This window comes from Lotus japonicus, chromosome 1 (assembly GCF_012489685.1).
Source record: "Lotus japonicus ecotype B-129 chromosome 1, LjGifu_v1.2".
NCBI classification, from domain to species: domain Eukaryota; kingdom Viridiplantae; phylum Streptophyta; class Magnoliopsida; order Fabales; family Fabaceae; genus Lotus; species Lotus japonicus.
Window position 1 is genome coordinate 14,467,711 of NC_080041.1, and position 25,997 is coordinate 14,493,707.

Below are 25,997 nucleotides of genomic sequence, written 5' to 3' on the forward strand. Positions count from 1 at the left end.
AAAGGGTTTACATCATCAAAGATAAATTAAATTCTTTTATCTACTTAACAGGATTAAGTAAAAACTGAAAATAAAATTCAAATTTAATTTTAATTTAGTGATATACGTCATCTTGATTTTTAATTTACCTTAATTGTGGGTAGACTTTTAAATAGATAATCTACTAACTACTAGTATCATTAATTTATAAAATAGATAATAATTGCTATCCCAACATTTTGGCCAATCAGTCCGGTAACAATTCTATCAAAGATAAAAAACAAAACAAAAATCTATCAAAGCATTGGTTATGTTTGGCATGTCATTTCAGCTAGCTTAAAGCTTATTTGACTAGCTTAAAAGCTCTTCAAAAGTGTTTGATGAAGGAGCTTATTTTAGTAGCTTAAAGCTTTAAGCTATAAGCTACCTGAGATAGCTTATAGCTTATTAAATTTATTCTCATTTTATCTTTATTATTTTATTAAAATTCTACCATTACCTTTATATATTTATAAAAACACTAAACCTATTTTCCCATCACACTTACGTATGCAGTTTCCACCACCATTCCCGCCGCACCGCTGCGCATCACAAGTATTATTATAAATACTATATTAATAAAAATTAATATTATATTTTTAAGATGATAAATAACTGGAGCTAATAAAAATATTTAAAGTGTTAATAATTTTAATATTAATATCATATTGGTATTAATGTGAAAATAAAGTAATGTTAAACATAAAAATAATTATACAAGTATGTACTTTTATGTCATTTTACAATTTCGGCTTGTTTAACAGCTAGTTTTACCAAACACTTTTATTTCAATCATGTAGCTTTTGAGCTTTCAGCTATCAGCTAGCTTATAAGCTTTCAACTAGCTTTTCAGCTTCCAGCTAGCTTATCAGCTAAACATGCCAAACATAGCCCTTATCTATTTAACTAAATAAAAAGCTAAAATTTTTTTATCTTTTTTTTTAAATGTTGATTTTTTTTTTCTAATTCTTCTTGAGTTTAATGGAGAAAATGGTTCTCTTTCCGATGAAGCAAAAAAAAATGGAGAAAATGGTTTGATGTTTAGGTAGTTTTTTAGTGTATTATGTTTTTACACTTACATTCAATTTATTTCTACCACATTAAAAATGAACTTAATTTAAATTGAAATTAAAGAAAATGCATTGTTTGGTCTTTTTTTTTGTTACAGGAGGAAAGAAACAAACAAACAACAAAACTACACTACTGCATCATGCAACAAAGCTGGTATCAAACTCGAAGGCGGTTGATTCCAGACACGGCACGAGCCGCCATCTCTCAACGTTTGGCGAGCAAGCATATCTACTACTGTATTATGTTCGCGAGGTAGCTGCACCATGGGCACCGCAATTGTTTGGTTTTATGTAACATGATGAGATGTTAGTGTATGATGCATATATTCACTAATTTCAATTTCAATTTAACTTATCTTAAATTATGGATATGGATGTAACCAAAAAAAAATTATGGATATGGATAGAATTTTAAATTTAAATATTATTTTTGCAATTCTCAGGGACTGCACTATAAAACTCACACAACGTTGTACCCGAATTCCATTCCATGAACGAAGAAGAAAGGAAGAGAATAATAAATATCACTCCCCTCTGAATTAGAGTCTCTGTTTCAAGCTTTTGATTTTTTTGACGATGTCGCTGCTTTCAGATCTTATCAACCTTAACCTCTCCGAGACCACCGAGAAAGTTATCGCCGAATACATATGGTTTCTCTCTCTCTCTCCCTCTCTCACATTCATGCTCTGTTTTCCTCTGTTTGAAGAAACAAGCATTGAGACATGGAATGCATCTATTTCTTTGTTTTTGAATTAATTCACGTGTTCAGGGACACTCCCTTTGATGATTCTCGTAATGGGTGTGATTTGATTTTGTTTATCTTCCATTTGATGTACCACACATTGCACTCTATTAGTCTCTGCATCTCTCTCTTCCCCTGTTTACTCTGTTTCATCTAGGTGAATGGTGGGTGTCTTTGTTGTGATATGTTAATAGACCTTTAGATTATGACATTGGTTTGGTTTCGTTCTGTTTTTGTTGCCATCAATTTAACAATATTGAATTGGAGTGAAAAATAGCATTTTCCCTTGTTGTTTATGTGTTTGCTGCTTTTGTGTGGTTTGATTTTGGTTTATACACTCTCTTGTTTTTTCAATATGTTTTTCTATACCTTTTAATCTCATACCTCCTTTTATTTGCATTATGATAGGATTGGTGGATCTGGTTTGGACATGAGGAGCAAAGCAAGGGTAATTTACTTCACCATTTTACAACCAAAACCACCAAAAGAAAATGAGTGAATGCTCAATTTTGCAAGTGTAGGCCTCTTTTCCTAGAGGAAAGAAATAGTCTTGTGGTTCCTGAAGTGTAAATGTCTATCAAGTTACTCCCACGTTTGAGATTTAATTTGATTGACATTTGGTGCAATCAACGACTAAATTGTCCAAGAGGCTTTTTCTTGCAAGGACAAAATTCAGCATTCACTAAAATAATCTTATGGTCTCAATTATTAAAAACATACTTTCAAGAAATTTTTAGTTGAATATATAAAATGTTTCGATCAGCTTTTCTTTCATCTATTAAGATTCTCAAATCTAGAAGTTACTCAGATAAACATGTAGAAGTGTTTTCAAACATGCATGAGATGATCCTTCCTTCCTTTAGGTCTCTAAACTCGTTAGGATACGGATCAAATAGTACTTGATAGTTTAACTAATGTTTTGTTAGTAGATAATAGACTCTAATTAGTACTATTTAGTTTGCATCCGAATAAGCTATTACAATAACTTAATTTATTATTATTTAAAACTACATGGCTCATTAATATAAGAATCTTTTATAAATTCTTAAAAAGTAAGGAAAAGTATGATTTAATTCTAACTAATGCATATACAAAATGATTTTGGATATAGACTCTCGCAGGACCTGTTGATGACCCTTCAAAGCTTCCCAAGTGGAACTATGATGGTTCCAGCACTGGTCAAGCTACTGGAGAAGACAGTGAAGTGATCTTACAGTAAGCCTCTTTTACTAGTCTCACATGATCATAAATTCTGAGGAGTACAATATGGATCCTCTGCAGCCATATTTCTCTGCAGCATTCGGCTAAAAGTTCTTGGTCATTGATTTTTATATTAATTGGTCCATATTGACTAATAAACAAATTAAACTAGACAAAACTTTTATACACTTAGTAATTTTGATGCTGCAGAGGCTGCATGGCAGTAAATGATCCAAATTCATTCTTGAGTATACACTTTTTGATATTGTTTCATTTTATTGAAAATTTCCTCTGTTGCATATTTTCAAACTTCTCTCACTAATTTTCTCAATCTTAATCAAATACAACAGCCCACAAGCAATTTTCAAGGATCCATTCAGGAGGGGCAACAATATCCTGGTGTGTTTCTTCTTGCCTACTATGTTATTTTAAGCAAGAGCATTATTCTCCAGTTAAAGTTAACCTTGTTTGCTTGGTGTGATCATCTCATGTTTTTTCAATTGTGATTGATTAGGTTATGTGTGATTCCTACACTCCTTCTGGGGTGCCACTTCCGACAAACAAGAGACATGCTGCTGCAAAGATTTTCAGCCATCCTGATGTTGTTGCTGAAGAACCTTGGTAATGGTGTTGCTTCATTGTTGATCTTGTGCATGTTCGGAAAACTCGTTTGAAAACTATGCGAAAACAAAAATCAGTGTGGATAGAAACAATTTCCCTTAGCTTTTGCTTCTGTCCACCGTGACATTAGTTTCACCATGAATTTAGTTTCACCATGTTTTTCAAATGAGTTCCTAAACATGCAGGGAATTGACCTTTATCTATGGTTATCTTCTTTTTATTAACTAAGCATTTCTGCATGATCTCCAAATAGGTATGGCATTGAGCAGGAATACACCTTGTTGCAGAAAGATATCCAATGGCCTCTTGGATGGCCTGTTGGTGGATATCCTGGCTCACAGGTAAAAACGTGTTATGGAATCTTTATAATTGTTTCATCAGTATATTTTTCTATATACAATTTGTTTGATATGTCATTCATTGATAACTCAATTCACTTAAAAAAATTGTTTTTAATTATGTAAATTTGTTAACAGCAAAATAATAATAATTATATTTCTAACGCGGTTTCACATGGAACTCAGCGTGGCAAAATCACATTTGCATTTGCACCAACGTCAAACCAAACTTACGCTTAGTCTTGTGATTTCTTCTCCTGATTAGTTTTGTCTTGTTTTGATATGGACTATATTAGCATGTTTGGATCAACTTCTGTTTTCTCAGAATTCATTATGGTGCCAGAAGTTACTCATAGAAGTTTTTTCACTTTAACTTTAGAATCAATTATAGAATGATTTTTTTTTTAAATTATAGAATGTTCCAAACATGCACTAAATACTGTATTTACATCTTTGCTCAAAAGGGACCATACTATTGTGGCAATGGTGCTGACAAGGCTTTTGGGCGTGACATTGTTAACGCACATTACAAAGCATGTCTTTACGCTGGCATTAACATCAGTGGAATCAATGCAGAAGTGATGCCTGGCCAGGTAAGTTGGAACATTGTGTTCTAATTTTCACTTTTTCCACTCTTTACCCTTCATATATCATACATATGATTCAAAAAATATGAGTGTAATCTAATTCCTTTTGTCATTATATGTAGTGGGAATTCCAAGTTGGTCCATCTGTTGGCATCTCTGCTGGTGATGAGATATGGGTTGCTCGTTACCTTTTGGAGGTATGCACCATATCACCATCAGTTTAATTTCTCTCTTTTGAAAGAAAGACTTGGAATATTATTCTTTTCTTTCTTCTTTTTAAATACTGCAATTAACATCTTTGTTTATGTCTTTACAGAGGATCACTGAGATGGCTGGGGTGGTGCTTTCCTTAGACCCTAAACCAATTAAGGTGGATAATCCTGAACAGGTTTTGGATTTGTTACCTAATATTGTTTTGCTTAAATGAGAGAAATAGAGATGAGAGATTTTAATTAAAGGAAGAAGGTAGAGAAGGAGAGGAAAGTAACCTTTATTGGAGAGGAAAAATAAAAATAAATATACTATTCCCCTGAGCTAGAGTTCTTTGTTTTGCTGTTGTTGTTAACTTTCCGAAGTGCAAAATAAAGATAGAAGATAGGTAAAGAAGATACTTTGACTAAAATGATTTGAACTAATGGAAAGATCTTCTAGAACTAAGGTTTGTATAATACAAATTACAAATTTAAAGAAGCATGAAGTGTAGCTGTGTAGGAAGTAGCAGAAAACTGCTAAGAATAATTTATGTCCGAGTGTATGTTTGAATTTCCGTTTGTAAAATTTAAAAGCATTTTTAATGGAAATCTGCATCTTATGATGAATTGAAATAAAAATGCTTTTAAGTGAATATAATGGAAATCCAACTATACAGTTAGTTTGGAAGTTGAAAAGTAACCAAAATGGTTATTTTAGTCAAGAAAATTCATAATCATTAATAATTTTCACCCCTGTCTGAATCTCCAACTTTAGATTTTAAGCAAAACTTGGAAAGGGATCATGTTCACTCCCTCCTCCTTGCTTCATTTTGTTCCATTCCCACAAAAATGTTAAGGCCATTTGATGTGTGTGCACAAGGAGATTGTCTAACTCATCCCAAGCCAAGTGTTGATTAGCCTCGTCTTTAGTGTGGATCAGTATAATTAGATAAGTTGATTAGAATTTACTCTCACTTCTTTATTTAGATTTGAATACACAATTTCTAGTTAATTGAGTTATTTAACAATTTGATAAGTTAGATAGATGTGTACAACTATTGAATTTTGTTTGATGATATTGACTCATGTCATTTGAATTGTGTTCCCATTAACCAGGGTGATTGGAATGGTGCTGGTGCTCACGCAAATTACAGGTAGTGATGGTGCAAATTACAATTAATAATGGTATCTTAAACTTAATATCACTTTGCTCCAGTTCTTATTGACAAGTTGATGATAATGTTGCAGCACCAAGTCCATGAGAAATGATGGTGGTTATGAAGTGATAAAAAGTGCAATTGCCAAGTTAGAGAAGAAGCACAAGGAGCACATTGCTGCTTATGGAGAAGGCAATGAGCGTCGTCTCACAGGAAAGCATGAGACAGCTGACATCAACACCTTCTTATGGGTAACTAAAAAACATCCCTTATCAAAACATGTTCATTAAAAGATTTTTTTTCATATATCAGAATCCTCTCATATGGACACTTCACATGATACTCTCTGTCTCCTATTAAATAAGTGAGACTAGCTCTTGATATTAATGAAGAGAGAGGTAGATACAAAACTTTACATGACATTGTCATGTAACATTAGAGTATCCTACTCTCGCCTTTTATGTGCCAAATAGATTTTCATGGTTGAGAAGAGTTTCGAAGTGTGTGTGTGTTTGATTCCACGTTTGGGAGTTTTAGGACCAATTCTCATTGACCAGAATCATTTTTAGGAGGTTATATAAACATTTGACAATTGACTTAGAGAACTGATTTTAGTCCCAAAATAATTTCAGCTAGGGAGAGTAGTTTTTGGGTTGACATAATCAATTGTGAGGTTTCTTAACTAGATTTCACAACATTAACCAATAGAAATCCTTTTTCCAGAAAACTTATTAAACATAAATCACTTCATTTGCAATTGATTTTAACTCACTTTTACTTAAATCAATTTTATTAAAATCAATTTCATCCGAAATCAATTCTAACAATTCTGACTTCATTTGCATTATGGATTGCTGTGTTGTGTGTATGCAGGGTGTTGCAAACCGTGGTGCTTCTGTGAGGGTAGGCAGGGAGACTGAAAAAGCAGGGAAAGGGTATTTTGAGGACAGGAGGCCAGCTTCTAACATGGATCCTTATGTGGTCACTTCCATGATTGCAGAGACAACCATTCTCTGGAAGCCATGAACACCACCCTTGAATCACTCCATCACTGATGATTCTACTTATAATAGTGCTTCTGTGTTTCAGTTAGAATTTAGTCTCTTGTTTTGTCTCATGTGATGATGTTTAAGGACTTCTTTGTTGGTGCTACCTGCTTCTATCAGTCAAGTGTGTTGCTTTATTAGTGTCCTGTGTTTACTATAATGTAATGGCCATGAAGTAATAACAATGTTAGACTGGAATTGTCCCCAAATTTGAGTTTCCTGACAACTTATTCCAACTCTTTAGCGTGATTCATAAAGTGCCTTAATTTATGTTTTATACTTAGAATTTCAAAATCAAATTATGGAATCGAAATCATTTTATAACAGTCAAGTTGTGATCTCCTCTGCCCAGTAGCTTTAGAAATGGACCCTGGTCAAAGAAAATTGTGTTCACCACTACTCTAGAGGGTTATCTTAAGAGCTGTGTATTAGTGTGTGTTTGGATTTCAGTTTGCAAAACAGAGATTGAGTCAATGTGGGTTTGTAAAACATAGTTTGGATGAATGTGAGTTTGTTGTAATGTGATTTATGTTGGGATACTTTTATTTTAAAAGTAAGTTTGATAAATTAATTTTGTTTGGATAATATTAATCAAAAGCACTTTCATGTGTATAATTATTATAAAAGTTTAATATCAATATACCAACCAACTTTCATCCAACTTAGAAGTGAGGATTGTTCAAGTTGGCTGAATGTCGGTTTTAAGACAAAAGTGGATTAAGGTGAAAATGGTTTCAAATTATCCAAACAAGATGACACACTGTTACATGCAAACCAAAAGCACATTGAGGGGGGGGGGTCCAACAGAAAAACAAACATAGCCTTACTAGGTTGGCTTTAAGGAAACTTTATTATGCGATCATCTGACGCTCAATGTGGAGGCTCGATAAAACTATTCATGTTGTCGGCAACAAAAGGAAAAGCTTATAGGAGGGATCACACTACAAGAATAAGCTTTATTAGCATGGACCAAAAGTCGATGTTTATGCTCAATGTGGAGGCTCGATAAAACTATTCATGTTGTGGGGGGGGGGGTCCAACAGAAAAACAAACATAGCCTTACTAGGTTGGCTTTAAGGAAACTTTATTATGCGATCATCTGACGCTCAATGTGGAGGCTCGATAAAACTATTCATGTTGTCGACAACAAAAGGAAAAGCTTATAGGAGGGATCACACTACAAGAATAAGCTTTATTAGCATGGACCAAAAGTCGATGTTTATGCTCAATGTGGAGGCTCGATAAAACTATTCATGTTGGGGGGGGGGGGGTCCAACAGAAAAACAAACATAGCCTTACTAGGTTGGCTTTAAGGAAACTTTATTATGCGATCATCTGACGCTCAATGTGGAGGCTCGATAAAACTATTCATGTTGTCGACAACAAAAGGAAAAGCTTATAGGAGGGATCACACTACAAGAATAAGCTTTATTAGCATGGACCAAAAGTCGATGTTTATGCTCAATGTGGAGGCTCGATAAAACTATTCATGTTGTCGACAACAAAAAGAAAAGCTTATAGGAGGGATCACACTACAAGAATAAGCTCTATTAGCATGGACCAAAAGTCGATGTTTATAGGGCAACAACTGACATAATGTAATTTAGTGTCGTGTTGCGGTTAACATAAACCGTTCGACACAAACATATTAGCATCAGCCTTAAGACCAACGTTTAGCGTCCTTAAAACCAACACTAGTTTAATGCTAATAATTAGGAAAGAAAAGCATCAGTAATATGTTCAAAATTGACGTCGGTCTTGTGAACTTTAGAGCCGATCTTTTAGATGCAAACAACAATTTGTTTGACAAACCTTATTTTAACGATGAGTTACAATCTTTTGGTCATTGTTTAAGAGTCTCTAAATATCTGTTTGAATTTCAATTAAAAAGGTGCTTCAAAATTCTAAATTTCAATGGCCCAAGAGTTTTTTTTTTTTTAACGTGACCCAAGAGTTATATCTTGACGTTTGTCATCATTATAAGTTTTATAATGAAAAGAAGTTAATTTCTAAGATAATCTCAATTACAAGTTACTTATATTTTATTTGTAAGCAGACTATTAGGAGACTATAGCAGAATGAGAAGAAAGTTATAGACTTGATGCTAAAAATTTCAAGCCTTATTATGAGTAATTGGCGTCCCGGTATGATAACTTAAGTGGTAGGAGCTGGGGGCATATGAGTTGGGTAGGGGGAGGTTCAGGAATCGATTTCTGGCAGGTACAATTTATATTTCCGATGTAAAAAAAAAGAATAATTGGCTCAATTCCTATATACCAACATGGAAACAAGGCACCTTTAACAACCAGGAATTCCTTTTATTATGTGTCTTAAGAGAAATGAGGTATTCTCCTTAATGCTTCCAATCACTCCCACTTATCATTTACCCATATTTCCTCTCTAATCCCAATCATTTACATACTATACTATGAAACTCATTCGGCTAAACTGACACAAACATCTTTTCACATATGATTGGTCTAGCCCATGCTAATAGAATTGGCTAAACTTATTCAAAAATCTGACACAAATATGAATTCACATTAGTACATTTTTACTTTTACATCTACATGACACTAATTAGCAATTTAGCATCGATGTCATTGTCAAGCTATGCGATGCAACTACCTTTTGTGATGCTATGTGATGCAACTACCGATCACGTCCTTCTAGTGTTATGAAAATGCATATGACTAGTTGTATAAGATCAATATCAACGGGCATAGACAAGTCAAAATAGTTGAGAAATACTAACAACATTCTTTTAACACTTTCTTTCTAATACTCTCCTTTTAGTTGGTTAAAACTATCTACAGCTTACTAAATTATATGAGCATAACTCCAACTTTGATAAAGCATACATGAATTTTAACTGATAAAAAAAAGTGCTAGAAAAAGATGTAAGTTCAAAGAGAGTATTGCTAACACTCATAAAAAATAGTGTAATACTTCAATTTTCCTAGTTTGAAAAAATTCAACTAGATAGTTCCCGTGGGAGGGCTTCTACATGTGGGCCCATCAAAATAAATGATGCTATTAATTTTCAACTATACCATGGGGAGCACCTACTGGTTCGTAGCAATCCACAACTCAAGAAAGTCACATATTCCTGCTTTTCCTAAACACATGACGTGTTCAAAAACAACATAGAAACAAACCTACTTTCTTAAATATTATTGATATATAGGCATGTTAAGTGTTAACTCCCAAATTCACCAAGATTCAAGAAAAAAAAAAAAACTCCCAAATTCACTGAAGATGAGTAATTAAAAATATCTTGAAAATCATGATTTTAAATAGTTTTTGAGATAAAGTCATGTCTTTGTACAAATTTTAATATAATATTAGAGTCAATCTTAATATATTATTGAGTTACCGGTTGAAAATTGAAATTAAAAAATTATCTGATTATTCTTTGGATGTCGTGAATATTATCACATTAGTTACTAATATAGTTAATGAAGTAGTTATAAATGAAATGACAATATCTCACATATAAATTAACTTTTAAGTATAGTTAAACTCAATCCCAATTCTAATGATCAGGGAGATGAGAATGGAAGATTGAAACACATTAATGTGACATAATTTAATAGGAAAAGGACACTAAAGAAAATAAAATGAGAGATGTATTAATAAGAAAAGTGAGTTTGTCTAACTAAAGAATCTCATTCTAGGTGGATCATGAAGTTGGTGAGACAAATTAAGAAGAAAAAGCTAGTTTGATTGCTTTCACTATTATTGCACTGCGTGGAACTTAATATTCCCACACATTCGTATGCTCTATATCTCATGACTTCCAAGATCTCATTTCTAAACTCTCTCAAAGAGAGAAACAAGACTAAAGAAAACACCGACGAACTAGCCATAGTGAAAGCAGCTGCATGGGCATGGTACCAACACGGTTCAGGCTCTGAAGGAAACGTGATCAAGAGTACTGAGTTTCATTCTTCAAAGACTCGCCATCCACCAAGACCTTCTCGTTACAAGTTAGAAGCAGTGAGATTAATGGCCAATAAGGAAGTGAAAAAAGGATCAATGTCCCGGCCCCCCAAGGAAAAATCTCTTCTTGATGCATATGAAGTTCAAAGCATCACAAGGAAACTCAATAGCCTTATAATAGAGTCTAGCCATAACAAGCATGTCAATAGTGCTTCCAACAACTCTAGTGTGGATATTGGCGGGAGAAAGATGGAGAAGAAGAAAGTGAAGAAGGAGAAGATGAGAAAAGGGTCCTGGCTGAGGCATGGTGTTGTCTGTGGGAGAGAGGAAGATGTGGTTGATCCCATTGCTTTAAGAGATGGTCATCATCGGCAATCAGTTAACCTGGTCAAGTTACCAACTGCCCGTGGTACTAATTTGTGATCTTTTCCAATATATTGCTAGAGGTTTCGGAATTAGAATGTTTTAACTGTATATGCTTTATTGTCATTGTAGAAAAAATAGTGACAGAAATACGTCTTTTTTTCAATCGTCATGCAAGTTAACGGCTTGTGACGGTTTAAAATGACTGCTAACTTGCAGGCGATTGAATGACGATTGAAAATTGTTTGTGTATATATAGCCACTCAATTATATATGTTGTGGATAAACATGTATACTTAAACAAAATTTAGGTAGTTAAACATATATAGATATATTTGTAGATCAAGTTTCACAACAAGAGAATGATATGATTTTAGTTATGGGTGACCAGTGTTGATCAAATATGATATGATCAAGCATTAATTAATTTTAATCAATAATTTTTCATTCAGAAATGTTAATTAGTCTTTGAAAATAAATATTAATGATAGGATTTTGTTGTTTGGGATTGTATTTCATTATCTGCTTCTTTTTTTCTTTCTTTTTGTTTGTCTTTTGTTAGACATGGCGGCAATAAGATTGCACTATTTTTTTTAGAATACATTGTTCATGATTGTGTTTGGGGTTGAGGAAGTGTCGGTGGAGCTAGCTAAAGCATGTTTTGTTGTTTGATTCCTTTGCTTAATGAAATTACATTATTGTAAAAAAAAACCGTGCATTCTCCTTTCCTCATAATCCCTACTATCTTGTCCATAGTGTCTTTTTTCCCAACCCATTTGTTTTGTCTCCTTGTCATGTAGTGTTGGAATCTCTTTTCTTCTTTAGAGCATGTGAGTCGTTAGGTAACACGTCTCTTATCCATATGTACTACTTGTCTCCTTAATGTCATGTATCTCTACTTTATGTTGCCTCGATCTGACTCCTAAGTCTTCCGGATCTCCGTTCTCTTTATTGTTGCCATGTGGGAGGGAGGAAGACGTGGTTGATCCCATTGCTTTATGAGATAGTCATCATCGGAAATCAGTTAACCTGGTTAAGTTATCAACTGCCTGTGTTACTAATTTGTGATCTTTGCCAATATATTGCTAGAGGTTTCGGGATTAGAATGTTTTAACTGCATATGCTTTATTTTCATTGTAGGGAAAATAGTGACAGAAATACGTCTTTTTTTTCAATCGTCATGCAAGTTAATGGCTTGCAGCGGTTTAAAATAACTGTTAACTTGCATGTCGATTGAATGACGATTGAAAATCGTTTGTGTATATACAATCACTCAATTATATATGTTGTGGATAAACATCTATACTTAAACAAAATTTAGGTAATTAAACATATATAGATGTTTGTAGATCAAGTTTCACAACAAGAGAATGATATGATTTTAGTCATGGGTGACTAGTGTTGATCAAATATGATCAAGCATTAATTATTTTAATCAATAATTTTTTGTCATTCAGAAATGTTAAGTAGTCTTTGAAAATAAATATTAATGATAGGATTTTGTTGTTTGGGATTGTATATCATTATCTGTTTCTTTTTTTTTTCTTTTTGTTTGTCTTTTGTTAGGCATGGCGGCAATAAGACTGCACGATTTCTTTAGAATATGTTGTTCATGATTGTGTTTAGGTTGAGGAAGTGCATGTCGAGCTAGCTAAAGTATGTTTTGTTGTTTGATTCCTTTGCCTAATGAAATTACATTACAATAAAAGTAGAAATAAAACATGCATTCTCCTTTCCTCATAATCCCTACTATCTTGTCCATAGTGTCTTTTCTCCCAACCCATTTGTTTTATCTCCTTGTCATGTAGCGTTGAATTCTCTTTTCTTCTTTTGAGCATGTGAGTTGTTAGGTAACACATCTCTTATCCATATGTACTACTTTTCTCCTTAATGTCATGAATCTCGATCTGCGTTATGTTGCCTCTGACTCCTAAGTCTTCCGGATCTTCATTTTCTTTATTATTGCCATGTGGTCCCTTATTAACCAAGTAAAGGGGTATATCCAATATTTTTTGATACGCCTCGTGTGCGTAGGATAGCTTGGATTTGACTCGGGACACCTTAATAAGAAGATCTATGCTCGTGCCTTGGATACATGCCCTAATCCGATCTGGTGGGAGTGTGCACAATCCCTTAAGTCCCAAGCTTAAAAATGACTAGAGTTTCATGGCTTTATGGTTCCAAGATTGGACTTTGGATACCTTGGCCCTACAAGCGTGATTTTCTCTCTTAACAAACTTGGTTGGAGGATGCATAACCTAGTAAGTGTAGATCTTAAAAGCGAGTAGACTTGAGACATGTTTAGCTTGATGGTACCAAGGTTGAACTCGGGATGATTAGGTCCAAAAGCATATTTCTAACCGGCCACCCTCGCACTTGAAACAAGTAGGCTTGCATTTTAGCTATTTGGATTTGGATTCGATGACCTTATTGGGCATATGGAGTGAAGTGAAGCCCATATTCGTTTCTTTGCAAGGTTGTGGTGCATGCCTTGCTTAGTCTCATTGTTATTGGACAGATGCATGGACCTTTTGTTTGGTTCCTAGACATTGGACTTTGTTAGTTTCCGAGTCATGTATTTTGAGGGAAACAATGATACACTTGAGGGAAACTGTTATTTGAACTTTGTCCTTTAGATGGCGACTTGCTCTTAGTTGATCACATCATCGTGTCTATTTTACTTGCACATTTTTTCTTCTTTTGATAGTAATAAGGACGCCAGTTTATGCATTTTTTGTGACAATGTGGGACAAGCCCCGAAACTAAACTAAGACAAGCTTAGGGAAGGAAACTCTCGAACTATCTCCCAACAAGAGGAGGTTACAACCCGGTTGGGGAATGTGGAGGATAGGTATATGCATTTGTTGGGCGTCGTTGTGCTTTAATTTTCATAGTGCACTGGTTCGCCATTGTGATCTTGGTGCCCTCTAAAAGTGATATTCCTACCTTAATCCTCACAAGTGCTTTATCTTATCTTTATTCTTCTTTTTTGGAAACAAAACCCTCTAAGTGAGTCAGAAGTCCATACCCCATCAATGTAGGTAAAAGTGATAGTTGATGGAATGGATTTGACTCGAAGAAGAGAAAGATGATAAAGATTCATGAGTTTTTAATTTTTAATTAATTTCATCAATTAAAAAAATGTCACATAGGTACAAAGCATTAGTTTTTTTATGGAAGACTAAAAGTGATGTCGTTTTATAAAATTGGGGACTAAAAGTGCGATTTTTTTAGTGTAAGGACTCATTTTACACATTTGCTTTAGGTGGGGGTCCAAAAATGCTTTTAAGCCTTTAGAAAACACAAGACATAATTTTGTGGTTTGCTCTAGTTATAATTTCCATATGAGGAGAAACCATGTGTATATCTATTTAGTGTCAGGCCTATGTATACCTATCGAGTCTATTAAGCTAAGCCTTAGGACTTAGAGGGATGCATATCTACCGAGCTATCGTTTACAGTTGAGTGGCCTGAAAGAAGACCTTACCCACAAGTCCACTACAATAGCGCTTATGACTTGGGAGGTTGTGTACCTACCGAGCTACCGAATGCGATAGTTTAAAATAAAAGAGGACCTTGCCCGCAAGTCCATTAAACTAATATTATGGACTTCAAGACCATTAAGCTAACATTATGGACTTGGAGGGTTGTGCATCTACCAAGCTATTGTCGACAATAACTCCACGTTAAGGAGGACCTTACCAACAAGCCCACTAAGCTAATGCTTAGTACTTGAAAAATTGTATACCTGCAAGAGATGATGGAGAACGGTAAAAACACTAGTACGTTCATAAAATTTGAAACGACCTTCCCTCTTAGAGCTCAAATGGAAGTGCTTAAAACTTAAAGCTCAGTATTCAATTGTTATGAAGCATGAACATTATTAAGCAGACTTATTGTGAAACTGACTCATTATATATTGTTAACTATGATCATTCTTCAACAAATCTAAATCATTAAAGTCATATTTTGTTTGTTGGAATAAAATAAACAAAAATTAATATTTTCTTTTTCTATATTTGAGGTAACACTTGAAGTTCTTTTTCTAAATCATTAAGCCTCTTCTTCTTATTTTGACACTTTCTATGTCCTTGGTTGGTTCAGAAAAACACTCTGCACTGAAACAGCAAAACCACACAGCAAATAGACATGGCCATGGCTACAAAACTCCACCATTTTCACCCTTCCCTTTCTTTCTTCCTCTCTTGTCACTCTCACCTTCTCCGTTCTGCTTCTACCAACATGATCATCTTCTACTCCTCCTGGTACAATCCACCTCCTCCCTCCAAACACCATGAAATCCTCTGCACAATCTCAGAAGCCATCAACACAGTCCACACTTCCGAAATCTACAACAAGCCACCTCTTGATTACTCCCACAACCCCAGAATCAAACGCATTCTACCTTCCATTACACCCTTTCTGGTAACGAAACTCATCAACATCAACCCTCTTTCTCTCCCACCTTCCTCCATTTTCTCCTTCTTCAACTGGCTCGCTACTCGCCCTCCCTTCCGCCACACTCTCCGATCCTACTGCGCCATGGCGCATTTCCTCTGCGACCATAGAATGCTCCCGGAAGCACACTCCCTCCTCTGTTTCCTCGTTTCGCGAAAGGGACACGGTTCTGCTTCTTCGCTCTTTGCTTCGTTCCTCCAAACAATGCCGACCCAACAATCTGTTCTCGTCTTTGATGTGTTAATCTCTGCTTACACTGATTCTGGGTTCATGGACGATGCTGTTCAGTGTATCAGGTTGGTTAGGAAGAAGAACCTTCAAATACCTCTTCGTGCTTGCGAGAATCTGCTTCGTTACATGATGAAGGTGAAACCGCCTGGTCCTTCCTGGGAGTTTTATTTGGAGATTTTGGAATGTGGGTATCCTCCAAAAGTTTATCTTTTCAATGTTTTGATGCATGGGTTTTGTAAAGTTGGTGATATTAGGAGTGCCCGGTTGGTGTTTGATGAAATTCCCAAGAGGAAATTGCGTCCGACGGTTGTTAGTTTCAATACTTTGATTAGCGGGTACTGTAAATCGGGGAATGTGGAGGAGGGTTTCAGGTTGAAGGGTGTTATGGAGAGTGAAAGAATCTTTCCTGATGTTTTCACTTTCAGCGCTTTGATCAATGGGTTGTGTAAAGAGAGTAGGTCGGATGAGGCGAACCATTTGTTTGATGAAATGTGCAGGAGGGGCTTGGTCCCCAATGGTGTTACTTTCACCACTTTGATTGATGGGCAGTGCAAAGATGGGAAGGTTGATTTAGCCTTGAAAAAATTTCAGATAATGCTGGATCAGGGTATTAGACCTGACTTGGTCACTTACAATGCTCTGATCAATGGGCTTTGCAAGGTTGGAGATTTGAAGGAGGCTAGGAAGCTTTTGAATGAAATGAATGCACGTGGTTTGAAGCCGGACAAGATCACCTTCACTACTCTAATGGATGGATGTTGCAAGGACGGTGATATGGAATCAGCATTGGAGATTAAGAAGAGAATGGTTGAAGAGGGGATTGAACTTGATGCTGTAGCTTTCACCACACTTATCTCTGGACTATGTAAAGATGGAAGAGGTCGCGATGCAGAAAGAATGTTGAGAGATATGCTAAGTGCTGGCTTCAAACCGGATGACCCAACATATACCATGGTTATTGATTGCTTTTGTAAAAGGGGTGATGTTAAGATGGGATTCAACTTACTCAAGGAAATGCAAAGAGATGGACCTGTACCGGGAGTTATCACATATAACGCACTAATGAACGGACTGTGCAAACAAGGTCAGATGAAAAATGCAAAAATGCTGTTACATTCAATGCTTAATTTGGGGGTGGTTCCAAATGATATTACATTTAACATTTTACTAGACGGGCATTGCAAGCATGGTAGATCTGTTGATTTTGACATATTTAGTAGTGAGAAAGGACTTGTAACAGATTATGCTTCATATACAGCACTTGTTAATGAATGTAGTAAAACTTCAAAAGATCGCCTGAAGAGATGATTGGTACTCAAGTTCTCCTTATCTGAACTAGCACAGATGTTGGCGGGTAGAATACATTTAAAACTTCATTGTCTCAAGATCCATGATTGCTTTGGTAGATTGCTGAAAATATTGTGCAAAAAGGAAAGGGGAGCTTCCATCTGATAAGTTATTTTGATGTTCAAACCAATGCCATTGTGGAAAGCCAGATGTCTTCGTGCAGGTTTGGAATTTCATTCGAAAATGATGGTGAAGACAAAATCATGGTGGGAGAAGCAAATGCTAAACGGAGTTGCTTCTGTCCACCATGATATTTCTTTCACTGTAATTTTCGAACGAGTTTCCAAAGTGCACTTCATTATTGCAACAAGACCATAGTTATTGGGGATTGGGATTGCATCTCTCCACTTTTGTGTGCGGAATACTACTGCTGCCAAATGAGGTTCTTTTGACTGCTTGTGTGCTAAAGCAAGTTGGCTGCTATTGTCAATGCTGGAAGTTTGTTCTTTTGGTCTAAGTCAATGCTGGAAGCTAAAGACTAGATAACTAGCTAGCTAGCTTTGAGCTACCTAAGATGTCTCAGTTGCATCTAAAATGGCTTCCTATCCGCCTGATATGGATGCCCAAGTTGATACTTAAAGAAAGTGCATTGATGGCAGTTGTCAAATTGCTGATGGATTTGCAGAAGTGAGCAACATGTTGCTTGGCGCCAAAGATAGGGTAATTAGCTAATCTGAGCAACCAAAATGGCTTCCTAACTACTTGATATGGATGCCCATGTGGATTCTTAAACTGAAGTACATTGATGGCAAACGCCAAATTGCTTATGGATATGCATAACTGAGCAACCTATTAAGGATCCTCTCATCTGCAAATTCTCTCATGTTGAAAATTTGCATATATCTCTATTCATAAACATGTAAAGGGTCTCGCCTATACATATTTAATGCATACATGTGGAGCGGAAGGTAGACACAAAATTTGGACATTAATGAACATGAGAGGATTCCTAATCCGCAATGGATTAGAAGAAATTTTAGTTGGAAGGAGGAGAGGATTTGAAGAAGTGATTAATCATAATATTTTGCTGATTGTGGATTATGACATTAGAGTGATGATGAATTATACCCCGTGCCCATTTTTATGTGACATGTCCTATCAAGTGGGATCAAGCCCCTACCAATGCAACATTAGAAGAAACACCTACAGGACTGGAGTTCATTTTGATTCGCATTCGCAAATGTTGTGGCCTTGCGATGAACTGATGATTCTCAAGTTGGAAGCAGATTATTTCCTTGATCTATCTTTCTTTTGGGTCAGCTTCTTTCTTTTCTTTGTGAACCTGCAAGGGCAATTTTCGACGATTCACAAAGTTAAATGCTATTGAAATTTCATAAGAGATTCTTCTTGCTCAAGTGTCCCACCTAGTTTTGGGATTACATGAACTTTGAACACAAATTTCCTGGTCGGTTTGCACGCATTTGGACTTTATTTGTAACACAGAAAGAAAATTACCTGAAAACCATAGCCGCTAATAGCATGCATCATAGCCATAAGATTTCTTATGAAATCCATTGCACATAGAACTATTAGTAGCAGTAATGAATCAGAGGCACGAGGCTAAGGTTGGAGGTCCTTACTCAGGGACCATTCCAATAAGCTTATGTAAGAGTGTAAGACTGAAATCCAAATTATATATTTACATTCTCATTCATTCATAGTTGTTTTATGGTCTTATGTTGATTAAATATATAACTAAATAAGTGAGCTAGTATTTGGGTCAGAAGTTTATCCAAATTCTAAAATACTAATATCAGAATCAGCTACTTTTTTAAGTAGAATTAGTTCTAATCCAATATTTTATTGAAGCTTGAATTGTTCTCATTAGAGTCAACCTAGGTCACCCCTACCCTGTCCGGCTGCTGAAACTTTTGTCTAAAAAGTCCGCACCTTCAGATGTTGGAACCTTGAATGGTCATAAATCTGAAAATGATATCCGCTAATGCTTTTGTAGACACCTGCCAACTTCCCATAGAGTCATTGTATATTCTGATGTAACCTTCTTCCTATCCCTTCCTTAGTTATTGTTCCATTCCATGTAGTCATGAATCATGATGCTTAATGCTTAAATTGTTTAATAAGGGGTATAATTTAGTAGTACTCCCTCGTTAAAATAATTTAAAAACAAAAACATATTTTGTAACCCTTGATATAAGACTATCTAGTAAATTTAAGAAAAAAGTTATTATCCTTTTCATATATACTATTACTATATTTTTGTAATTCTAAAATATTTTTTATCGCCTGTAATTATTTTTTTTCATGTTACGCAGTATATTAATTAAGGATAAATGTAGAAAATTGTATAATTTTTTTAAAAAATCAATACATTACATATTTTCTTAATAACCGTAATTTTCTGAAGATGGATACATAGAGAAGTAATTAATAAATTGAATGAACTTAACTTTCGCATTTTTTAAAACCACCGTCAAACGACTTGCAGAGGTTGAAAGCCATTGCTAAACGACTTACAAAGGTCAAAAATCACCACTAAACGGCTCGTGAGGTCAAAACCCACGCGCTAGACAATGTGTTTCTATGTCGTGCACTTTGAACTTGAATTTTCCTTGAAATTCTTCCCTACATCAAAAGTCAAAGTTAAACACATGAAATTTATAATATTTACACTATTTTTATGCTAAAATTAAATATTTACTAAATTAATTACTTTGGGGATAAAATGATCAATAATATAAACATGCAGATCAAGTAAGTGTCTGAAATTATATTCAAATATATGTAAAAATGACATTTATCAATAGGTATGTTAGTGGATTAACTCGTTGTTCCCTTGTTTGATGCGAGCCAAGGAATAGAAATCCGAGACAGATCTCTGTTATTGATCCAATGGAGCACGAATTGTATTGACAAGTCACACCCGATTGTGACCAATGTGGGTGTCAAGGCCCGGAACCATGTGAGGGTGGTGTCTCATAGGCGTACCCTTGAGAGCATTGATGTGCTCTCATGGGTCAGTTATACTTGCGTAAGGGTTTGAGTACTGCAGGTGGCTTCCCAAAGTTGTTTGGAAGTTGTATGGCTGCTAAGGCCGAGGATATGTGAAGAGTTAAATGGTAATTCTTCATTATAAACTTTTTCATTTTTTTTAATTTTTCTTTTCAGTTTCATTCATATCAATTAAATAATATGATATTCAAATCATTTCACTTTCTATTCTTTTTCTTTCTTTTCTCTTTCTTTCCTTTCACTTTTCTTTTTTCTTACTTTCTTTCATAACCAAACATAGCATTAGATTCGTATGAAATTCATTTCCGAAGTAGCAAAATGTATTGGTAATTTACAAGAACATAATTCTTTTACTCTTCCTTTCACCTTTCTTATAATTCTTATATTTCATACATATGTTTTAAAAAAATGAAAACTTTACATTCACGGGAAAGAATTCTAGAAAAAATAGATATACTTTGCTTGAAGTTAACCCAACATAACAAAATGACTTAGGGCGTATAGAAAAGCCACGTACACAGAAGTTAAAAAAAAAAGTAGTAGTGAACTGTAAAAGGTTGATTTTATCGTGAACTAAACGACACACCTTTTGACCCCATCATATGAACGATGTGATTGTCGGGAATTATGTGGTAGCATTTTATTCCTTGAGCAGTCTAATAGCAGCTGAGCTGTCCCCTCTGTGGACCCCACTCCACATAATCTATTGCCATTTGCCACGACCACAACTGCTGACTAGGCAATGTTTCTTTTTTTATTTTTTCTTTCACCATTTCTATGTCTTTTCTGGCCTCTTGGTTAAGATTAGTTAAGAAGTCTATTCTATTAAAGTTAAGATGATGCCTCTTTAATCAGGTTCAGTCTTATTCAATCATCTCTATATATTCCAACTCTTTCAAGGGTCGCCGGTAACTGTCTTCATAAAGACATACACTTCTTCATTATCTCTAATTTGGGTGCACTGTTTCTTGCACTAGTGAATAGTACCACCTAATGTTTCTCCAATAAATAAACTATGTTATCATTTAGGTGGGGCAACTGTTGTCAAACCCATTAGGATCATCTTAAAGAAACATCAACTCCCTCTTGTTTTGTTTGCTTTAAGCTAACATTTCTAAAACAATTAGCATGAACAAATGAAGTTAACCGATTGAAAGACATGTTTAATCAACCAGGCAAGAATCTTCAAAAGGTTTATAGTAGTATATCGGAGCTGATCGAACAACTAAAGCAAGCCCAGTCTAAAAGAGATGTGAAAATTAAAGTTAGTTATACCAAGTATTTAATAGCTCAATTAAGTAAGTCATTCCTAAAAAAAGGTGTCTTAGATACATCATATATTCTTCACCTTATTATTAGGTCTTCATTCTTCGCTGCCCATATTATGTAATTACCCGATTGACGCTCTTCTTTCTAATTTAGTTATTTGATTCTTGATCTTCTCCTTTATGTAATTACCCAATTTTAAAGGATTTATTTGCCTTTGTTTTAGAGTTTTATCGTAAAAAGTTTGAAAACATAGTTGTATTACATATCTCTCTTAACAAGTACTACTATACTTATGATTTCAAGTGTAATTAAGGGCTCTTGAAAATATTCCATATTAAAATAAGAGGACAACATTAAACCTAATTTTGCATCTCCTTTCAACCTTATCTTTAATGCAAAGAGAGAAATTAAACATTATTGGTTTAATTTATACTATTCTTTAATCCAGAATATAAACAAAAGGTTCCATTCAAATTAATGTGCATGATTTCATCATGGCCTTTGACATATTGTCCTTATGCAATTGTCCAAAACAATTGACGTTTACTCCCTAAAGACCCCGTTTCTTTCCCGCGTCACTCGTAGACTGTTGTTCTTCCATGACCATCATTGCAAAAACGACACATGCCTAACCCATGATAGTAACATGCACCCGCACGCACGCAATCATATATTCATATTTACTTCCCTGATCTGCTGCAATCAGCCACACCAAACCCAACCCTGTGATTCACCAGATCAAACTCCACCCAATGATTTTGCTGGTGTATGTTACCTATAATGTTCGCAGCCCCACCCAATCTCTCTGACCTCCCTAACGAAACACAGTGGACCCCACCTCCTACGTCCGCAAGCAGCCTCTCTTTAGGAATCACAATCTCCACTCCTTTCTCAAACTCCAACACCATGTCCCCTATCAACCGTCCGATGAAAATTGCATTACCGTCGAAACACATGTCAGCAGCATCGCCGTACACGTACCCCTTCTTTAACCTGGGTCCCACCAATCTCACAATCTCTTCCCGCACCTTATTATAAGCGGCATCAACTAAAAATGTGAACTCGGATCCGGAGTCAATCATGGTTTGACCCGACCCACCGGCGTCGGGTTTGAAAACTGCCGGCGGAATGTTCAGCCGCTTGCCGCCGATTCTGATTCCCTGCATTGGGACGGTGTAGGCTAAAGGGTCCAGGTTCGGCATGCCTTGACCAAAAGTCAACATTGGAACGTAGCGGAACCGGGTCGAGGCCGGGTTTTGCCCGATTAAGAATGTTCCAGGTGCGGGTCGGGTTTGTCGGAGCGGGACACAATATGAGAATTTGGCGATTTTTGTCTGGGAAGGGAAGGAAAAGGTGCCACGGTTCATTCCCAAAATGCCCCTGCCGTCGCTGGAGGTGTTAGCGCAGCCGAGGATGAGAGGAGGGGTAGTTTGGGAAGGGGACAAGGTGATTTTTTCTGTGACGAGATTGCCCTCGGCTAAGGTTCCGTCGGCGTAGAAGAAGGAGTAGTGGCAGTGGCGGTTGCGGTCGCAGGTGGTGGGGATGGTGTAATCGGGAACGCCGGGTTCGCAGTGTGGGTTGGAGCAGGGGAGTGTGGAGAAGGAAGAAGATAGAGCAGGGTCAAACGATGGCTTTTTGGGTGCTCTGTTTTTGTTGTTGTTGCACTGAATCCATGAGAGTTGGCTACCGGTGTCCAACACCATTGGTTGAACCTGTGGGGGAGTTCCAATGGGGAGGGAGACAACCAGTGCATTGGAGTATTGGAATGATGATTTAGTTGTAGAAGAAGAAGAGAGGGTTCTGAGTTTTAGGTTGGTGTTGGAGTTTGATGAAGATGGTTTGTTTGTGAATATTGGAAGAAGGGTGAGAGGGAAAGAGAGAGAGTGGTTGTTGACATGGTTGAGTATGGTAGAGGAGCATGTGAAGAAAAAGAGAGGTAACAGAAGCATGCAGAGTTTTGAGAGTGAAACAGGGGAAGGGACAGAGAAAGCCATTGCAAAACAGAGAACAAATATTTTCTTTTTGGTTTTTGTGAGTGAGTGAGGGGTTTGAATTTATATGGCCCAAGCTTGAAGTGTAAAAAAGGCAATGAGTGTGCATTTGGTTTGATTGGCATCCTTATAAATTATAATCAATTCTATTTCTAGATGGATGAAATAATTTTTAGATGGTAATATAATTATAAAAATAATTTGAGTCGTAAAATCAATTATGATTTAATTTATACGCATATAGAGAGGATAAAGATATTTAATCATATCATACCATATTTTTCAATTTGGTATTCAAAATTGGTCTTTATCTCCCGCTGAGTAGTAATTCTAATAAGATGTCCTTAATTAATTTGAGTCATAAAATCATTTATATTGAGAAGTTAATGATTTAATTTATTTATAAACATCTAATCATATAATGCCATATTTTAAAATTAATTTATGACATGACAAAGTAGTAATTCTTTTTTTGGTTACACGTTGGAAAATAACATAATAGTAATTCTAATTAAATGTCCAATCAATTTGAGTCATAAAATCAATTATATGGAAAAGATATTAATTTAATTTATATGCATGGATATAAGGACTCATAGCGCGCCAATTTGAAAATAGATTTATGATGGAACAGAATATTAGTTCTAGATTTCAAAAATAAAAATAAAAATAAAAATAGTGGTTCTAAATTTCTAATTAAATGTCTGTAATTATTTTGAGTTGTAAAATCAATTATATGGAGAAGATAATGTTTACACATCTAATCATATCATGTCATTTTTTGTGAGGAATAATAATTCAATTAAATCTCTCTCTAATACTTTTGAATGCATACTAAATTGCTTATGTCATGGATATAATCAATCCTCAATTACAATAACTTTACTCAAAACTTATATAAACATATCCCTTGAACTCATATTTCCTAACTACTAAAATTATTCATATCTAAAATAAATTTTAGCAATGTGCAGACAGTGTAGTGGTTAGTTCATTGGGCCCCTTAACCATGAGGTCACATATTCGATCCTCATATATGGAAATGAAGCGCATATTATAATTAACTATTTACCGTTTAGTGTGAGCACTTATGGTGAAAAGATTAGTTACGGTGGTAGGATATTCTCGAAAAAAATAATAATCTAGCAAATACTAATTTAAACACGGACCAAACAGCAAATGAAGCAAGTTCAACCCCAAAACAAGAACGCGTTTTCTTTAGTTGAGTGGGCGTACCTTCTGAATTCTTTAGCAAAAACAGAGTGCAGGTATTGCTTCACATCTTTATCTTATGATGGTATATTTGGTGTTATCTAATCTAATCAAGATTCTGTTTCTCTTTCTCTTGCAGTCGCCACCCCTTGTTTGAATATGGAAATGGAAGGTGTGATTGAGTTTAATTGGTGAAGGCTAATGGATTATATTTCATTTTTTGTTGGGTACTTGTCCTATTCTATGCATCCAATCTTTTTTTTATTACACTTGTTGACTAATGAAGTGTGACGTGTTTACATGTAAGCTAAGATAACCAGGCAAATGATTGATTTCAAATTTAGTAATGGTATAGTGAAGCACAACTCACTAAAGTTCAAACCACGAGAAAGTTTTATGGGAAAGAAAGCGATGTGAGATTACTTACATGATATATAACAAGTTTCTTTATTGCAATCTCTGAAAGGTGTTATATAATACTGACAGTCATTGTTGTTTTTTATTCTTAATATATATGAAAAGTATCTGTGTTTGGTTGGTTGCAGGATGCTTTTTTCTCCATCCATACCTTACCGTAAAAGTTGAGTTTGAGTTGGTAGTATGGAGTATTATTTTGTTAGATAAACTTCATAAGAAGAATCAGGCCAATACATTGAGCTGGATAAAAGATAGGAGACTTAAGGGTCCTCTTCCTTCCAAACAGAATTGGAAAAAACAAAAGACTGCATAGTAAGACAGTTAGCGCCTTAGTGTCAGTAAAATCAAAGGTTAAAGCTAGGGTTCGACAATCCCGCACAATAGCATCAAGATAAGAAAAATCATCCAAAGATTTCTTCCACAACTGAAACAACTAAAGACAATCCGTCTCAACGTAGGGATTATGGATCGAAAGCAAAGCTAAATGACCAGAGATAGCGTCCAAGAAAAGCAGCGCCTCGGCAGCTACAGTCGAAACAATCTCCAATGGAGAAGTGGTTGCAACTGCCAACACCACTCTTGAATAATAAAGCACAAGCAGACCAAAACCAGCCACCTTCCATTATTAACCGAGGCGTCTAAGTTCAGTTTGAAGACCCCAACAGTAGGTCGTCTCCATGAAGGGATTAATATTTTTAAGTAATTAAATCATAATAAGTAAATTATATTTAAACATAATACATGCATCATAAATTATCAGCTTCAAGCTTATTCAATTCAGGCCTTTTTCCTTCTTCCTTGGTAATAGGGCAAGCACCAAGGAGTGA

At 35.4% G+C, this 25,997-nt stretch overlaps 4 protein-coding genes across 5 annotated transcripts; 3 read left to right on the plus strand and 1 right to left on the minus strand.

The window, feature by feature from the left end:
- Nucleotides 1-1,555: 1,555 nt before the first annotated feature.
- LOC130731624 (glutamine synthetase nodule isozyme-like) lies at nucleotides 1,556-7,308 on the plus strand. Of its 2 annotated transcripts, none has more exons than XM_057583898.1 (12): nucleotides 1,556-1,738; nucleotides 2,239-2,278; nucleotides 2,942-3,045; nucleotides 3,381-3,429; nucleotides 3,545-3,651; nucleotides 3,905-3,992; nucleotides 4,454-4,582; nucleotides 4,699-4,773; nucleotides 4,893-4,964; nucleotides 5,884-5,921; nucleotides 6,016-6,175; nucleotides 6,798-7,308. In XM_057583898.1, exons 1-12 carry the CDS (start codon nucleotides 1,665-1,667, stop codon nucleotides 6,948-6,950), a joined length of 1,089 nt encoding a protein of 362 aa, XP_057439881.1. In that variant the 5' UTR covers nucleotides 1,556-1,664; the 3' UTR covers nucleotides 6,951-7,308. The 2 variants fall into 2 exon arrangements, with proteins under 2 accessions (XP_057439881.1, XP_057439883.1); XM_057583900.1 differs by having other exon boundaries at nucleotides 1,557-1,738; nucleotides 4,893-4,946; nucleotides 6,798-7,304.
- A 3,454-nt stretch (nucleotides 7,309-10,762) lies between these two features.
- LOC130727754 (uncharacterized) lies at nucleotides 10,763-11,335 on the plus strand. Its single transcript, XM_057578993.1, has one exon. The coding sequence runs from the start codon at nucleotides 10,763-10,765 to the stop codon at nucleotides 11,333-11,335; it is 573 nt and encodes a 190-aa protein (XP_057434976.1).
- A 3,935-nt stretch (nucleotides 11,336-15,270) lies between these two features.
- On the plus strand, nucleotides 15,271-18,984 carry LOC130733764 (putative pentatricopeptide repeat-containing protein At1g09680). The gene has a single exon (XM_057586026.1). It carries the CDS (start codon nucleotides 15,425-15,427, stop codon nucleotides 17,270-17,272), a length of 1,848 nt encoding a protein of 615 aa, XP_057442009.1. The 5' UTR covers nucleotides 15,271-15,424; the 3' UTR covers nucleotides 17,273-18,984.
- A 2,969-nt stretch (nucleotides 18,985-21,953) lies between these two features.
- LOC130733765 (aspartic proteinase PCS1-like) lies at nucleotides 21,954-23,621 on the minus strand. The gene has a single exon (XM_057586027.1). The coding sequence runs from the start codon at nucleotides 23,542-23,544 to the stop codon at nucleotides 22,231-22,233; it is 1,314 nt and encodes a 437-aa protein (XP_057442010.1). The 5' UTR covers nucleotides 23,545-23,621; the 3' UTR covers nucleotides 21,954-22,230.
- Between the last annotated feature and the right edge of the window lie 2,376 nt (nucleotides 23,622-25,997).

Bases quoted from the DNA above. Each gene is read 5' to 3' on its own strand.
- LOC130731624 (XM_057583898.1), top strand. From the start codon at position 1,665: ATGTCGCTGCTTTCAGATCTTATCAACCTTAACCTCTCCGAGACCACC. The intron at 3,046-3,380 runs GTAAGCCTCTTT...CAAATACAACAG, and splicing joins GACAGTGAAGTGATCTTACA to CCCACAAGCAATTTTCAAGG. The intron at 5,922-6,015 runs GTAGTGATGGTG...ATAATGTTGCAG, and splicing joins GGTGCTCACGCAAATTACAG to CACCAAGTCCATGAGAAATG.
- LOC130727754 (XM_057578993.1), top strand. From the start codon at position 10,763: ATGACTTCCAAGATCTCATTTCTAAACTCTCTCAAAGAGAGAAACAAG.
- LOC130733764 (XM_057586026.1), top strand. From the start codon at position 15,425: ATGGCCATGGCTACAAAACTCCACCATTTTCACCCTTCCCTTTCTTTC.
- LOC130733765 (XM_057586027.1), bottom strand. From the start codon at position 23,544: ATGGCTTTCTCTGTCCCTTCCCCTGTTTCACTCTCAAAACTCTGCATG.